Genomic DNA, 16877 nt, shown 5'->3' with positions numbered 1-16877 from the left:
AAGTGTGCTGAAGGTCAGCCTCCTTTCTGCTGGAATCCTGCTGATATGACTATTCTACTTCTGTTATCAGTCTCCAAAACATGGTCTGATTCCAGCCATGACTGACAGTCGATATAAAGTAGGCTTAGGCTTCTGATGGTTTGATGACATCTCATCTCTAATGGTGTGGCTCTTTCAAGATGGTATAGTGTCACAATGAGAGTTAGAGCTAAACCACTGAGCACAGACTTGACAGACAGTGATCAACAAATTTTAGCTTTCGTTCTTAATTATAAACTGCTCAAACAAGAATGTGAAGAATTCTCTCAAGTTAATGTTGCTGAAGAACCTATATAGCAGGGGCACTTTGCCCCTACTTTTTCATATGCTTTTAGATATCTGCATGTGTTGTTCAGACTATGTTGGTTTAAAGACCTCCCAAAGACATAACGTGATAGTGTTAGGGTAAAACACAACAGAAGGTTTTCAAAGAAGTTTGAAGTATTAGATGTCATTGGCAAAAGTTTAAAATAGTCAAGTGACTTTATTTTATCCACTTACCCACTTGCCCTGCATTAAGCCACAGAGATTGAGCAGAGAAGGATTGATGACAGTTAACACACATATCTTTTGGACTATATTTTTTATATTTTTAAGTCTGCTTTTGCTCAGTCACTGAGAATGCTTTTAATTGGCAACCAAAACATTTCATATCAAAATAATCTGATATGGGATAGATGTTCTAGCAAACAAATTCAGAGTGCCTGTCCTTTAGTAACTTTAAGTGAATTAGAGTTTCTATAAAGATAATCAGTTATAAATACAAAATAATTGGGAAGATTAATAGGAATTCAACTTCGTGTAACTTGTATTTTTAGAAAAACATTGCTATCTCTTTAAATTAAGATTTAAATTAATACAGCTACTGTTTTGCTAGATTGTTGTGGGCTAGACTATGAAATATAACCATCATTTTCAACACTTTTCTGGGGGGAAAATATTGTTCAAACTTTCATAACAGCCAACTTGCACTTTTAGAATGTAAAGCCCATCGTGATATTGGGGCTGTCTGTTGTAAATAGAATTTTTGTGAGTTTGTTTAAACTTGAAATTCAGCAGACATCACTACATTTACTGTTTCCTGAATCAAGGTAGTAGGCCTACTGTAGAAGTCAGAAAAACAAATCTGTTTTGTGGCTTACTTTGTAGAACTTGTGACTAACGTGAATAAAATTTGTGAAGAAATATTTGCCTTTAAAATTAGTATTTCAAAAAATTTAATAATTTATACTGAAAATATCGATTTACATTTCCTGTTGAGAAATGTCTCTTACTTTGTCGAGGATCAGGTTTTCACTGCAGGACATCTGTCCATCCCGTCTTTGCCATGCTTATGTGCCTCGCAGGCAAGACACAGTTGGCAGTGTGCTGCCTGGGGACAGATGGAGCAGCCTCTTGCTCTGCGGGCCGACTAAAATCCTTTCCTTCTCCAGAGTCTTCAGGACCGTTTATATTCACAGGGAAGAAGCTAAACAACTCCTGCCTCCCCTTCTTCCCCTGTTTTTCTTGGTGCATCCGTTGACCCGAGCTCCTTATTTCGGCAAAAAAAAAAAATGTCAGCAGCTGGGCAGGAGGATAAATTTTGTTGACTCCAGACCTGCCCTGAAAGATAATAGAGCACAAAAGACAATTGTATGTATCTGTACCTTAAAATTATATGCATATATGTATGTCTGTACACATGTACTGGGAACAACGCAACATGTCTTTAACTACTTGAATCAGGACTCTGTTGCAGGTGACAGAAAACCCAGTCTAAACAGGCTTAAATAAAAAGTGCAATCTGTTAGGTCCTACTACTAGAAAAATCCAGGGCTAGAGTCAAGGTCCATTTCCTAGTTCTGCCTCCTCTGTGGTAGTTCCACGGCTGAGCTTGGCACCGTCACACCTGCCCTCTTCCCACACATGGCTTGCTCGAGCCAAAGCCTGGGGTTGTCTCCTTGATCTGTGTGTTCTGGCTCTGGGCATCTCTAAACCTGTCACTGGCCAGGGAAGCTGGGAAAAGTCTGGGGTGGAGTCAGCTTCATCTGCAGCCCAGGGACCTAGAGTTGCTTCCCCTAAAGCAAAATTTGCTGCCACAGGAAAAGTATGAGTGGCAAACTAAGAAATCTGAAGGCCTTTGTTTCTAGTCCTTCTCTGACTATATAGAGCCATTCTCCCAGGCATAGGGCAGAATTCTCAAGCAAAAATGCAGGGCCAAGCAGCACTTCTTGAGCAATTTATTTTAAAGACCTGTCTCCCTCATGTTGGGGCTATCAGAATCCTAGTGGCTAGCTGATTAATCTGTTCCGTTGGAAGAACATATACTGAGTACCTGCTCTGTCAGGCTTTCTGCTGACACTGGGGGCACGTTGACAAGATTATAGCTGTGGTTTCAGGGAGCTCCAGCAGGAAGTGTCACTATAATACAATGCGGCATGCGTGAACTAAAACACAGCAAGAATGATTTAACTATCAGTGGGAGGGTGCATCAGGGAAGACTTCATGAAGGAGATGACCTCTGGTTGAATTTTGAAGAGTGAATAGAAAGACGCCAGCCCATCAGGCATAGAGAATAGCTCCTGCAAGTGTTTTCTGACCTGGTACTTTACCAAGGGACTGCATGTCATCAGGAGGGCCAGAAAGTCAAGTTTCAAGAGGAATGAAAGAAGTCAAAGCCTGGAGAGATGCAGGGGCCCAAGGATGTGTGACTTGCATGCCGGGATGAGGAGTCTGAACTTTATCCTGAAGACTCCGTGTGCTGTAGAAAGGTTATGACCAGATGAGCGACAGGTCCAGTTTATATTTTGGGAAGTTCTTGGCAGTTGAGTGGATAGACTGGAGGTGGGGTGGGGGTAGAGGTGGGAGCCCAGGGAAAATGAGGCATGAGGCTCTGCACTGAGACCCTGGCAGGAGAAGTGGAGAGGACATGCCAGTTGGAAGGCTGTCAAGAAGCTGACACCAACAAGATGTCATGGTTGGTCTGGATATGGGAAGTGAGGGAAGGGAAGAACCTGCCAGTTTCTAAGTTTCAATCCTTTGCAAGGATTTCTGCAGAAAGACACTGGAAGAATATGATCAGAATTCTAAATCCCTGCTTATCCTTAAAGGAAAGAAACTATGCCTTTGGAATTCTAAGGACACGATGACTGAGCTGGAATTCAGGAATAGTGTGGTCTTGGTGAGACTTCTGTGGGTAGTTTTGTCCAGTAACTGTCTGTGCCAGGTGGAACTACAGACTTCCAGCTACTCCGTCACTCTTTCTGTGTCTATAAACAGTTAATTTTTTCTCATGAGTTTTTCCTTCTTGAAAAAAGGGGCTCTGTTAACCCCTTGGGGATTTTGACTATTCTTTGCAAAGGATAAAAGACTCTTTATAAATGTCGTTTGGGTAAGAAGATTCTAAACTATATTGTTAAAACAACATAGGATACTCTATTATATAACAACTAGTTTCTATACCTATAACCTTATTAGTTCATTTAAAAAATGTCAGTGTGGGCCAGGCGCAGTGGCTCACGCCTGTAATCCCAGCACTCTAGGAGGCCGAAGCGGGAGGATCGTCTGAGCTTAGGAGTTCGAAACCAGCCTGAGCAAGAGCAAGACCCCGTCTCTACTAAAAATAGAAAGAAATTAGCTGGACAACTAAAAATATATAGAAAAAATTAGCCAGGCATGGTGGCACATGCCTGTAGTCCCAGCTACTCGGGAGGCTGAGGCAGAAGGATTGCTTGAGCCCAGGAGTTTGAGGTTGCTGTGAGCTAGGCTGACACCATGGCACTCTAGCCCGGGCAACAGAGCGAGACTCTCTCAAAAAAAAAAAAAAAAGTGTTTTGGAACAAGTTGAGAGCACAGTAAACTCATATTATATATTCACTTTACCACTTACACTTGAATTGAGACATCTCTTAGAGTAGGCTTTATTTTAGGCATAGCTTGGAGGACATTGTCCTTCTCAAATAAATATTCATACATATAAGCTGCTGGGGGTTTTTTTTGTTTAATGTAATAAGATTTTAAGATTACTGTTTGAAAAAAAGCAGTTGCAAGTTAGCAGTTGCTCCAGAATCCCCAAAACAAGTTTAAGAGAGTTTTATTCTTTGAAAAACATGAGATGGTTTGGGGAGGAAGGTTTGTACGTTACACAGCAGGTTGCTCTGTGGTCACTGCTCCATCAAACTGTTGTTTCTGCCTCTGCCTGAACCCAAACCCCCTCCCAGCCTGACAGAAATGTTCGCTTACGCAGCTAGCCCTGCCTCAGTTTGTTCCACATCTTCTACCTGTCGGCTGAGACATCAGAAGTCGATGTCCATGTCAGCCTCTGGGCACCCCAAGATGATGTTACCTCCAATAGACAGTGAAGGAGATAACTTCAAGGCTATGTAAGAAAAATGCACATTCCTTGTGAAACTAATGTGTACCCACTGCTTCTTAATTTTGTGCTGTGGATTTTATAGTCCAAGATTTTGTTACAGTTGTCTACAAAGTGTCCTTCCTCATTGTGATTTTAGTTTGAGCACATCCTGTCTCATGGTGTCCTTGGTCATCTGTGTGTATCTTCATGCCTTTGCATACTACAAAGGCGTAAGAAGTTCCTGCTCCTCCCCAAGTTGCTTTCAGCATGTGGAATTTTATATTCATACCGTTTGTGTGCTTCCAAAACTTTTTAGTTGCCGATTCTTCAAGTATGCCTGCATATCATTTATTTCTTTCATATTGGCACGGTTCTCTGAGTGTAAGCAATTTGAGAGGGAAACAAAGGGGAAAAGCTTGAGTTAGCCAATCTCTGTCCTAGAATTTCCCTGCATTAACCTTGTCCTTAAAATTATATATGTACTATTCCCTTAAACTCTATGAGGCTTTGTCTCATTATATACTATTCTTTTGTTACCCTTTCCCACTTAACTTACCTGTTACTCCTAAGTTCTGTGAAATGCCCCTTGGATCTGGATTGATTACACCTGATTTTCTCCACTGTGTATAGAAGGTATATTGTGATTGTAAATTTTGTATGCCATGTTTGTAAAAGTCTCTTATTTTCTCATATCCACAGCACTATTCCTGATCAGAGAACTCCAGTTGCTTCAACACACAGTATTAGCAGTGCAACCACCCCAGATCGAATCCGCTTCCCCAGAGGCACTGCCAGTCGTAGCACTTTCCATGGCCAGCCACGGGAGAGGCGAACTGCAACATACAACGGCCCCCCTGCCTCTCCCAGCCTGTCCCACGAAGCCACACCGTTGTCTCAGACTCGAAGCCGAGGCTCCACTAATCTTTTTAGTAAATTAACTTCAAAACTCACAAGGAGGTGAGTGTCAGGTGATTCTGGTTGTTTTGGAGTGAATACATAGAGCAGAAGGAGAAATGTGTTTTCTGTTGTGTGAAGCCATTGCCCAGATATTTTTTGTTCTGCCTTCAGCTTATGTTTTTCTGGTTTATATATATCTAACTTTATACATTAAAACCATTAAAATAGAAATTACAGAGCTCAGAGTCTTTTCATAACACTAAAAGTTATCTAGCATTTGGGAGGTTTTTGTTATTTTCTTTAATTACTGTTCCTTTTGGTCACACGTGTGTTCACTACAGTTTAGCAGAACTCCAGTGGTGTAAGCAAGGATCTGGCGCCCCATAGCAATCACCAAGGAGGACGATGCGGCTGTTGTGGCAATCTCTAGACACGAAGGAGAGGGACATTTCCTCTTTTCTCACTTTATTGTCATTAAGGAGCACTAAGTTTCTAGAAGTCCAAATCTTGAGATTATTCTCTTTCTTAGTGTGTGGGCAGGATAACTTTCTTCAGAGGTATAATTTTATTTATTTTTATTTTTTATTTTTCATTTTTTTGAGACAGAGTCTTACTCTGTTGCCCGGGCTATAGTGCCGTGGCATCAGCCTAGCTCACAACAACCTCAAACGCCTGGGCTCAAGCAGTCCTGCCTCAGCCTCTCGAGTAGCTGGGATTACAGGCATGCACCACCATGCCCAGATAATTTCTTCCATATATATTTTTAGATATCCGTATAATTTCTTTCTATTTTTAGTAGAGACGGAATCTGGCTCTTGCTCAGGCTGGTCTGGAACTCCTGACCTTGAGCGATCCTCCCACCTCGGCCTCCCAGAGTGCTAGGATTACAGGCGTGAGCCACCCCGCCCGGCCTGAGGTATAATTTTAGAGATAAAACTCCTGGTTTATTCTCAAAAAAATAATATATCATCTTAGCACATCCAGGACATAAGAAAGAAAAAAATAACAATAATATCAGGTTATGTATAAAATGCTTCATGTGTCTAGTTAGGCTGTCATTTGGGGCCTTGGGAAACTCTATGGGTCCTTTGAGGTAATTTTCAGTTCATTTCCATGACCTAGTATACATGTTGCAAAAGCCTAGAAATATTGGTTGCTTCCAGAGGAAAAAGAAGGGATGCCACTTTGAACCATAAGCAAATAGTGAAAGGCACCTTTAGCCAGGAATAAACCCCAGAAACCCAAGAGCCCCTACAGTTTTACGATTCCTCCGAGGGAATCCTTTGCAGTTAAGCCTGGCTGTGGGTTGGTCTGTATGAGGTTTCTTGCAGGTTTGCCTGGTAGGGCCCCTCTTGTCTGTCATCTGTGTCTTACAGGACAGCATAGGAGTGTTCCCAGGTCTGCGATCATCAGTGTCCCCCTCCTCTGTTTCTCTGTGTTCCCCATGGTCTCTTAGTGCCCTGCTTAGTGTCATCTATTGCCATTATTTAAACTGTAAGCCAAATGTCACTTTTTAGTCTCCTTAATTTCTGCAGATTAATCATCTAACATTTAGGTGAGTCACATTAAATAATCTGATCTGTTTATTGTTAGGATATCAAATAATAGATAAGGGAGGATTTCTGATATCTGTTAGCATTAACTAGAAATCAGACAAATCAAAAGGATTTAGTGCTCTTGTTCTCTGCTAAGACATGTATTTCCAGATTGGGCAGAACAGAATAGTCTAAAGGGCCTTGCCAGTTTTGCGGCTGGGTTCATGACCAGCAAGAGAGACAGTAAGTTCAATCCAAAAATAGTCTTTTGACCCCACACAATAAATCCTTCCTTTCAGGGTAACCCCATGGCCTGTCCCAGGCATCCTTTTCCTCTGGCTCCTTCCACAGGGACTGGTCTAAAATGAAATCTGCCTCTGCTTAGGTGGTAGAAGGTGAAGCCATTTATGTGGCCGTTCACCTTCTGTCCCTGCTTAATATCAGCATGTGTTTCTCCTCTGAGTCCCAAGCACAGATGGCTGTGCAGCCCTCGGTTTGCCTCAGTCCAGAAAGGCAGCTTATGGCCATGCGTTTTGTTCTGTAATGGGCTCTTTAAATAAAATCTTGTACATCGTTAAAATCCTTGAGTTTATTTAATGGTCTCCTCTGTGCTCCTCTTTTGGTCTTAAGACCATCATTGATAAAAATATCAGCCACCATTGTTTGAGTGCCTCCTATGTCCAAAGATAGATAGATGTCTACAGATATATAGATCTACTCATTTTATACACATATAAATATGTTATATACACACGTGTTTGTAATATATACACACAAATTTTTATGGGTATACCTATATTTATGTTTACAATATCTATATAATATCTATAAATATATGAATATCTGTATTTATAATATAGACACATTCACTACATCACAGTCCACCCCGTGGAGTAGATATTTATTTCCCATTTCATAGAGGACACTGAAGATGGTTTGAAGAGGTGCATGTTTAATGTCCTACAGCAAAGAAGTGTGAGGCAGAGCCAGATCTGTGACCAGATCAGTGAAGGACTGGTACAGGCCTGAATCCTTTTCTCTTATTTCCTAATTACATTTATTACATGTATTTGAATTGAAATTGGAGACAGGTTTCTTGATTAAAAAATTCTAGGTGGTTGGCCAAGCACAGTGGCTCATGCCTGTAATCCTAGCACTTTAGGAGGCTGAGGCAGGAGGATTGCTTGAGTCTAGGAGTTTGAAACCAACCTGGGTAATAATTAGACCCTGCCTCTACTAAAAATAGAAAAATTAGCCAGGCTTGGTGGCACGCATCTGTAGTCCCAGCTACTTGGGAGGCTGAGGCGGGAAGATAGCTTGAGTCCAGGAGTTCGAGGTTGCAGTGAGCTGTGATGGTGCAACTGTATACTCCAGCCTGGGCGACAAGCGACAGAGTGAGACCCTATTTCAAAAAAAAAGCTAGGCGATTGTTTTATTCTACAACTTCCAAATTTCCAGGTATTTCTACCCCTCAGTTTTTGTAGATAGTCTTTTATCTTGTTAAGGCTTGCAAACTGAGGCCTGTCGCCTCCCTTAGTCATCCTTCAGTTACAGGCAGCTTGTCCCTGAAAACAAGCAGAGTCCTTGCTGCAGTGGTTGAAGCTTCTTATCCCCCCTTAGCAATAATTGCTAGGATTAAAGTTGCAGTGCCTGAGAGGCTAGGGTATTTGCACTTAGGTGCTGCAAGGGAGACAGGGCCTGGCTAGGTGAGGAGGGCTGATGTCAGAAGACCTGCAGTCTGCCTGGACAGCACATGGCTTTGGAGAGCTGTGAAACCTTTGTAGTGAGGAGCGAAACTCTCCCCTCCTGCGGCCAGACCAGGCCTGCTCAGATTCGCCCACGTGGCCTGGGCCAGAGTGCAGAGGCCTCCATCCTACAGCATCCACCTTCCTCTTCATACCTCACGGGATTGGTGGGAAGAAAAGTTAAGCAAATTCATCCTATAGTATTTGACCAGTAACCCTGACTTTTCGCAGGTACAAAAGTAGGAAATGAAAATATATTTTAAAGACTTTTTAGTCATTTTTCAAGTAAAATAATCTTTGGAATAATGCCACCTTATATTTATATAGGATTTATTTATAAAATATTCTCACATGGTGGTCCTGTTTGCAGTAGATACCCTGCTGTGTACCACTTCTGATCTGATTATGAGGTGGTTGGCAGTTATTTACAATAGTTAGACTTTTTTTAATTAGTTAATATCTGGAGCAATGCCAGAGTTATCCAGATTAGTAAAAGTCCAAAGATTTCATTAATTCAGTCATTCAGCAAATATAAATCATTGCCTATTGTGCCCGATTACAGAACTAGCCTTTACAAATAGAAGTTAACAAGCCTGTCCTATACTTGCCCAGGGAAGCTGATCACATGATCATAAAAATCTGCTCCAAGCAGAGTGTGGTGGCTCACACCTATAATCCTAGCACTCTGGGAGGCTGAGGTGGGAGGATCACTTGAGACCCTCGTCTCTACTAAAAATAGAGAGAAATTATCCGGGCAACTAAAAATATAAAAAATTAGCTGGGGTTGGTAGTGTACGCCTGTAGTCCCAGCTACTTGGGAGGCTGAGGTACTAGGATTGCTTAAGCCCAGGAGTTTGAGGTTGCTGTGAACTAAGCTGATGCCACAGCACTCTAGTCCAGGCAACAGAGCAAGACTCTGTCTCAAAAAAATTAAAAAAAATAAAAGTCTGATCCATAGTTGGAAAAATCTTTTGTCAGATCCTGTTTGGCATAGCGTGTGCATCTCCTTAAATTTTTTTAGTGACCAGAGTCACCACCCTTTCTAAATACAGTTCTTCCAGTTTATTACATAAAAATAAAATCCATACTGTTATCTTGTTACTTAATTTTTATTTATTTTAAGATCTAAAACTGGAATGTCTACTTCAGTTTAAACCCCAATAACCTATTTTTCTTAAAGTGATTTATATCATATCATTATAATAAATAACCTGTTAATGTTTAAATTATCTTCCTGAAAGAATGATTTATTTTATAATGAAAATTTTTTATGTTTATGTATAAGAAGGCAAGATGTTTGTTCATAAGATATTCTGAAGAAAATTGAGAAATATTGTTTTATTACTAGTATATTGCATATGACTTGTCATTTCTTTAACACACAAGACATTAAGTTTTATCTTAAAAGTGTATCCACCTAAAGAACTTTAAATAGATTTAATTACATATGATGTCAGTATTTACTGCTGAACTTTTTCTTACAAGTATAGACTTTTTAATATTTCTAATTAAAAGATTACATATTCATTTAATTATCTGTAATAATTTTACTTTTTCAACAAATGTCACCATTTTATTATTTATCGGCCAGGAGAGGAGCCCTGTTTAATTTGGGTTTTTTCTTTCTCTATATATAATTGATTAGATTTTCTGTTTAATTTGTACAAGTTCTTTTTGTTAATTTTTTTTTTTTACTTAATTTCTTTTAGAAACATGTCATTCAGGTTTATCAAAAGGTAGGATTTATATAAACACATTTATTTTTCAATTCTCACCCCCACATGGCCCCTGCAATTAACATCAGGTTTGGCTTTCTGGCCTTGATTTTCTTAAAAACTAAACTTTCTGCTGAGAACTAAATACTTATTTCCTTGAGAGAAAACTGGAAAGAAATAGATTAACTCTGTCAGGCATTTCAAAGGGACATGATGCCCATGCAGCAAAAGGCCTGTGCATGCTCTGTGCATTTTCTTCCTTTGGTAGAATTATTTAGCATCCAATAATTCTGTCTTCATACTAATAACACTTAGCATGCTCCTATTGGAAGAATGAGACATTCAGTAATGTTAATATACAATTAATGATTAGCCTCAAGCATGTCAAAGGTAAGTGGTAATTGCGTTCATCTTCATTTTTATTTCCCTGGAGATTGAATTAGCAAAAGGCTTGTAAATGACGGGGAAATTAACAAATACTCCAATACTGGAAACAAGCATAAAATCCAAACCCACAGCCTCATTTGGTTTGGCTTTTTCAGAAATTAAGATGTGAGCAGCAGCATAGCAGAATGTTTTTATATTTCAGGAGAGTTGAAAAGTAAATAGAATTCTATCCAAAAGTCACTTGCCACTAACCACTGAAGAAAGCATGTCTCATTGTTTTTATTTAAAGCACTGCAGTAAATGGTATTCTGATTTGATTAATATTTTTTGATGGTGACAATCAAGAGGCCCAAAATTTTGCTCGCTTAGAATGCACACATATGAGGCAGGAAATCTGCCATTAAAGGCCACTCTTGTGCCTGTTCCTGTCAAGTCACTGGAAGCCCAGGCTGTGAATTTTTATACTTATTAGACCGATGGATCGCTGCAAGGCTCTGTTAACCTGAGCTCTTTACCAGGAACTTTGGGCTGAGGCGAGGGTCCTTCCTGCTGCAGATACCATTCCATGATTATCTTTTATTTTTTAACTGATCTTCCCAGTTGTCAGTTTTTTCCTTAGAAAATATTATAATTGAATGTAGACTTCAACTGAGAGTCTCATTGCCTTTTAATTGGAACCCCTTTCTTCCGTGGGGAGTGGTTGAAAAGTGAGGATGGTGCCAGTGCCCTGCTGTGAAGGTGCTCAGACTGAGGAGTCCGGCGGGGGTGCAGCCTGCCCCTGTACGCGGCCTGCGGGAGAGTCGGACTAATAAGCCCGACTGGTGGCACAGACGAGCTTTAGGTTTGCTCATGATGCGTGTGTGGGTATATGGGTGGTCGTGTACTGCTGTGTAAGATTTCTCTTCTCTTTCCCACTTCTCTTTGCTTCTACATTCTGTTCATTGAGGCTTCCAACTGAATATGAGAGGAACGGGAGATATGAGGGCTCAAGGTGAGGGAAATGATTTTTATTCATTTCTGAATGTTCTGCACCGTATTCCTGCTGCGGCTAGGTGCTGGGTGAGGTGGGCCCTGCTGCTGCTGGCCCAGGCAAGGAGGCTGCCCTGTACCCAGTGGCCACATGAGGGCACCAGTGTGCCACGCAAGCCTCACTGATCCCAGCATGGCCCGGGCTTTCCCTCTGTGTGCACTAAGTGCGTGGCAGCGCCGTCAGCCTTCCGGCCTGGGCGTCAATGGCCCAGCTGGGACGTGAAGCTCTGGGGGTCAGTAGCAGTGCTCATAGGGTAGGCCCTCAATTCTCACTGACCCCTTGCCTGGCTCAAGGAATAAAAGCAAAACACTTAATAAGATTTTCATATTTCAAAGTAGAAATGTTTTCTTCTAAGAATGATGATTATATAGTCAAGTGTTTTGCTTTTCAATTCTGTATAGCTGTCATTGCATAGGATATGAGGGCGGTGTCACCAGATAGGCTGAGGACTGCGTCCCTGGTTCTAGGTGCCTTCCACTCGTGCCCTTTCTCACACCAGTCCCCACCAGGCTATTTCAGACCCACTCTCTTCCCCATTTGCTCTCTTCCTGGGCTTTCTAAAGCACAGCTCTAGTCATACGGCTTTTCCGAATGAACCCCTTCAGTGGCCCCCACTACCTAACCAACCAGGTCCCAGTGAGGCCCTTTGTGGCATGATACAGGCCGCCTCCACAGCCCCGGCTCCTCGGCCCCATCGAGGCAGAGTGTTGGAGTGAGTGCCCAGCCCAGGTTGGAGCAGGCTCGAACTGACCTAGTTCATTTCCCCATTCATAATAGGAAGATGACAATAGGACCTACCTCCTGGTATCAAGTGGTCCTGGGCTGGGTCACCACAAGTGCTCAGTAAATGCTATTATGGGGTGACAGCTCTGTGCCCCCAGTTCCAGTCAATCTGTACACTTACTATGCCCCTAAACATACTTCGCTTTCCTGCCTCCTCACCTTCACTTATGATACCCTCTGCTCAACACAAAAACTCCTCCCCCATCTGTTGTATTTTGTGAACCCCCACGGGCTCTTCATCCATCTTCTGAGATCCTTCCCACCATTTCCTTGTGGTCCCACCCTGCCTTTCAGCCTCAGTCCTCCCATGGGGTGGGCTCTCCCTCCTCTCCCAGGACCCTCTAGGGACTGCCACATCTTTCCTGCCCTGCTGCCGTTGCCTTACTTTACAGTCTTCCCGGTCCCAAATTAGTTTGAGAGCTTTTGCTCATTTTTGTAACCTCTTCAGTATCTAACACAGCATTTTACACATAGGAAGCTTCTAATCGATTTTGGTGGATGTAAATTAAACTGAATATTCTCTCAGCAGTTTGGTGACGAAGGAGAGCCATGTGCGTAGGTAAAACCTGTGGCCCCTCAGCTCTGATGAATGCACCATAGGGTGGAGTATAGTGTTGTTACTGCCCAAGAGGTTCAGTACTCACTGTCTTAATTGAAGCCTCCAAATACACACATGAGGATGTAAGTGACGACTTGTGGCAATACTCCCTAAGTGCTAAGGCACGGCTGGCGAGCTGTGGGTTCCCTAGAGACCCAGCCCTCCACATGCCTCCTCCGGGGCAGCAGGACCCAGGCTCAGACTCTGAGTCCATGTGGCACAGACAGTTCAGTCCCTGCAGACGAATCAGCTGTCTTAGAACATTTCATTTTTCCATCTATTTCAGTGTAAGATGATGTCATCTAAGATTCTGTTTAACTATGAAATTGGAAGTTTAAATCAACAAAATAGAAGGAAAAACAATGAGGTGTGTAGAGGTGACTAAGAAAATGCCGCCACCCCACCTGGTGGTGCTCAGCATCTGATGGATGTTTAAGTCCCCCTTATCCCAAGTACCAGTCACGGTGGTCGCCGTGGAAGGAGCAGTTTGGCAGGACAGGAGGAGAGGCAGCGGGTCATCCACGACTCCCTCCCTAGCTGGGCCTGTGGAGCCCCGAGCAGAGGTGTGGGGCTCTCTCTTGGCTTTGCCTGATTGCCACAGTTATTTTATTTTCTTATTTTAGTAAGTACAGGTGGCTAGTGAAGATTTTCCAGCCAGGTAGATTTTTGGGGTGTATGGGTTATGATTGGGGGAGAGGGGTATTGAAAATAGATGAAACTAAACTTCTTAGTAAGGGAACAGGTTACTCATGTGAGTCTGTGCAGGAAAAATGTGGAGGTTGGTGGTTGGTTGTATTGTATTGAAAAGGTATATTACAAACTAGCTGAAGTAGAAAAGGTTAACTTTCCTGTGCAATTAAAAATAAACCTGCCACTGCGTTTCAGTCGCAACGTGTCTGCTGAGCAAAAGGATGAGAACAAAGAAGCAAAACCTCGCTCCCTGCGCTTCACCTGGAGCATGAAAACCACTAGTTCCATGGATCCTGGCGACATGATGCGGGAAATCCGCAAAGTGCTGGATGCCAATAACTGTGACTACGAGCAGCGGGAGCGCTTTTTGCTCTTCTGCGTCCATGGCGATGGGCACGCAGAGAGCCTCGTGCAGTGGGAGATGGAGGTCTGCAAGCTGCCAAGACTGTCTCTGAACGGGGTCCGGTTTAAGCGGATATCAGGGACATCCATAGCCTTCAAAAATATTGCATCCAAAATTGCCAATGAGCTAAAGCTGTAACCCAGTAATTATGGTGTAAATTGAGTAGCAATTAAAGTTTTTTCCTGAACACTGATGGAAATGTATAGAATAATATTTAGGCAATAACGTCTGCATCTTCTAAATCATGGTATTAAAGTCTGAGGACGAGCGCACGCCTGGGAGCGAGAGCTGGCCTTTTTTCTACGAGTGCACTACATGAGAGAGGTGCGGCCCGTGCCCCGTCCTGTTTCCGTTGCCCTGAGAGTCAGCCTGTGGCCCCATCTCCAGGTGCCTCCTACCTGGTGGGTGTGAGAGGGGACTGCGTGTGTGAAGTGTGTGTGGAAGCATCTCCCTACACTGGCAGCCAGAGCCGTTACTAGTACCTCTGGGAGATCATCTGGTGCTAAAACATTATAATTGCCAACGAGGAAAATACTGAATTACTGCTAAGAATTAACCTTAAGACTAGTTGATAATTAATACAGGTTTACAGTTCATGCCTGTGGTTTTGTGTTTGTTGTTTTGTGTTTTTTTAGTGCAAAAGGTTTAAATTTATAGTTGTGAACATTGCTTGTGTGTGTTTTTCTAAGTAGATTCACAAGATAATTAAAAATTCACTTTTTCTCAGTAAATCTTGCATTGTCTCCTAATACTGTATTTAAGACCCAGATTAAGGCAGTCACTAAAAATACACGTGTTTCCCTCCCTCACTGAGTTGAACAAAAGCAAAGGAAATATGTGAAGGTTTGGGGCCACTTGGTCCTTGGCTTGGGTCCCAACATTTGTGATTACTAGCATCTTTTTTCCCCCCGAACACAGTAAAGGGAGAAGATGGCTCTCCTGGTGACCCGAGAAGAAGGGGCATTGGGAGCAGCTGGCAGCTTAGCCCACAGGAGCTGCAGTGCACCACGTGTGGAGGAGTGCCAGCCCCTGTCAGTTCTGGGCTGCTGCTTCATGAAGTATGTAATTTTCCTCTCTGCTCTCTTGTGATTCAGCACATGAATCAGACTGCAGCTTTTTCCCAGCACCCACGTGGCTATGTCAAGGGGTAGTGGATGTACCATGCAGTTTGGTGCTTCATTCTCATGGGAAAATGGTTACATTGATTGGTGTGCTATTCTGGGTTCTGGGTTTGTTGATCAGAGAACAAAAGTCTGGACAGACAGCCAGTTGGAGTCCCAGGTGTTGCTGTCTCCCATGGGCGGGGCGCTCTTCTGATTGTTTGGGACACATCTATTGTTTGGATTGTGGGTATGTTTTTAAATAAGGGGCAACTACATTTGCCCTTGGGTGGGATATGGGGTGAGTGAGAAAGAGAAGAGCCTTGACGGTTTTTGGTCTGAGCAGTAGTAAGGCGGGGATTGCTGGTGAGATGGGGAAGGTTGCTGGGGAGACATTTGAAGGCCAGAGGGGAAGAGGAGGAGAGCAGGCTCAGACAGGTCGAGTCTGTGGTGCCTCTAGCTGTCGAGTGTGCAGCTGGACAAAACCAAGGGAGGGAGAGACCCCAAGGAGCCCTCAGTGGGGAGAAAGTTCCTGTTCAAAGCTGTGAGGCAGAGGAACTCAGCAGCGAGGGGAGAGGACCGGGCCTGAGCCTTGGTCACACATGGGCAGGGGCCCCAGGGAGAAGAGGCAGAGCCAGCAAAGCAGCAAGAGGTGAGAGGAACGCACCCCCAGTCCCCTCAGCAGGGTCAGTGCTGTCCCTGTTGCATGCAGGCAGGCTGCCTGACCTTTGACCTCATTCCACCTTGCTGGGAATTTCAACCCCACTTTATTGTTAAAAAATAAATTAGTCTTCGCCCCCTCCTTCCCTCTCCAAATCCAGTGCCTTTCAGGGTGAAGTCCTCTAACAGCTCAGTGTGTACTGCCACAGGCCAGGTGGGGACTTTTCCAGCGTTTTTGCCTGGGGCTGTTTTTTATATCCCATTAAAGCATCACAGGAGGTCCACACACACACTGTTCCCCCTTTGGGGTCTTTGTCGTCGTCTGTTCTGCTGGGCAGAGAGCCAAGGAGGACATTGTGCCATGAAGTACTTCCTTCTCTAGGCAGATGCTTCTGAGCTGTTCTGTGCAATGCATGACTAGGTGATTTGCCTTCCTACGATTCCTACCCCAGAAGTACACTTGTCACGCCAGGTTTCTGCGCGTTGTTGCCCTGCAGAGGTTTGCAGAGATGGAGCAGAGCCCTGTTAAGCGGAGGTTTGGCTGCTGTGACTTCTTATCTTTACACCTGGGACTTATTTTGAATTGTTTTCCATCTTTGTGTTCTCAAGGTCAAATAGAATACTAGAAGTTAAAGAGAAATTAGGTCACCACATGTCCCAACGCAGTGGCTACTCTTGCTGCAGACACAGGTGTTTATTATTTTTTGAATTGCGTATTTGTCACAAGCAGTGACTACATTTTAATCAATCAAATGAGGAATAAGTGTGTGACTCTAAGACCAGTTTCATCCACGGGAAGTTGCTGAGTTGGTTATATTTAAAAAGCTATATTACTAATAGACATTGGTTTGATTTTAGTGGCAGCACAGGTGGTATTGCCTTTACCAAGGTTAAAACATGAAAACTCATCCGTTACTAAGAAGTCCATGCCCTTTCTTTAGATTCTGTGCTCTCAGAATGTG

At 43.1% G+C, this 16877-nt stretch overlaps 1 protein-coding gene across 5 annotated transcripts in view; it reads left to right on the top strand.

Annotated features, from left to right (window-relative positions):
* MARK3 (microtubule affinity regulating kinase 3) overlaps positions 1-14348 on the top strand; it is a 90741-nt gene extending 76393 nt beyond the window's left edge. For 2 of the 5 annotated variants that reach the window (XM_045560246.1, XM_045560262.1), the window contains exons 15-18: positions 5072-5329; positions 10259-10285; positions 11598-11642; positions 13948-14348. In XM_045560246.1, the coding sequence (XP_045416202.1) occupies positions 5072-5329; positions 10259-10285; positions 11598-11642; positions 13948-14293 (676 nt within the window). In that variant the 3' untranslated portion in view covers positions 14294-14348. Of the gene's footprint in view, positions 1-4238; positions 4401-5071; positions 5330-10258; positions 10286-11597; positions 11643-13947 lie in introns of all 5 variants that reach the window. The other 3 variants (XM_045560272.1, XM_045560255.1, XM_045560266.1) reach the window with 3 other exon arrangements.
* Positions 14349-16877: the final 2529 nt, after the last annotated feature.

The sequence above is a fragment of the Lemur catta genome, chromosome 1, assembly GCF_020740605.2.
Source record: "Lemur catta isolate mLemCat1 chromosome 1, mLemCat1.pri, whole genome shotgun sequence".
NCBI classification, from domain to species: Eukaryota; Metazoa; Chordata; class Mammalia; order Primates; family Lemuridae; genus Lemur; species Lemur catta.
Note: the sequence above shows the minus strand (reverse complement) of the source record. Positions and strands in the feature narration are given on the sequence as shown.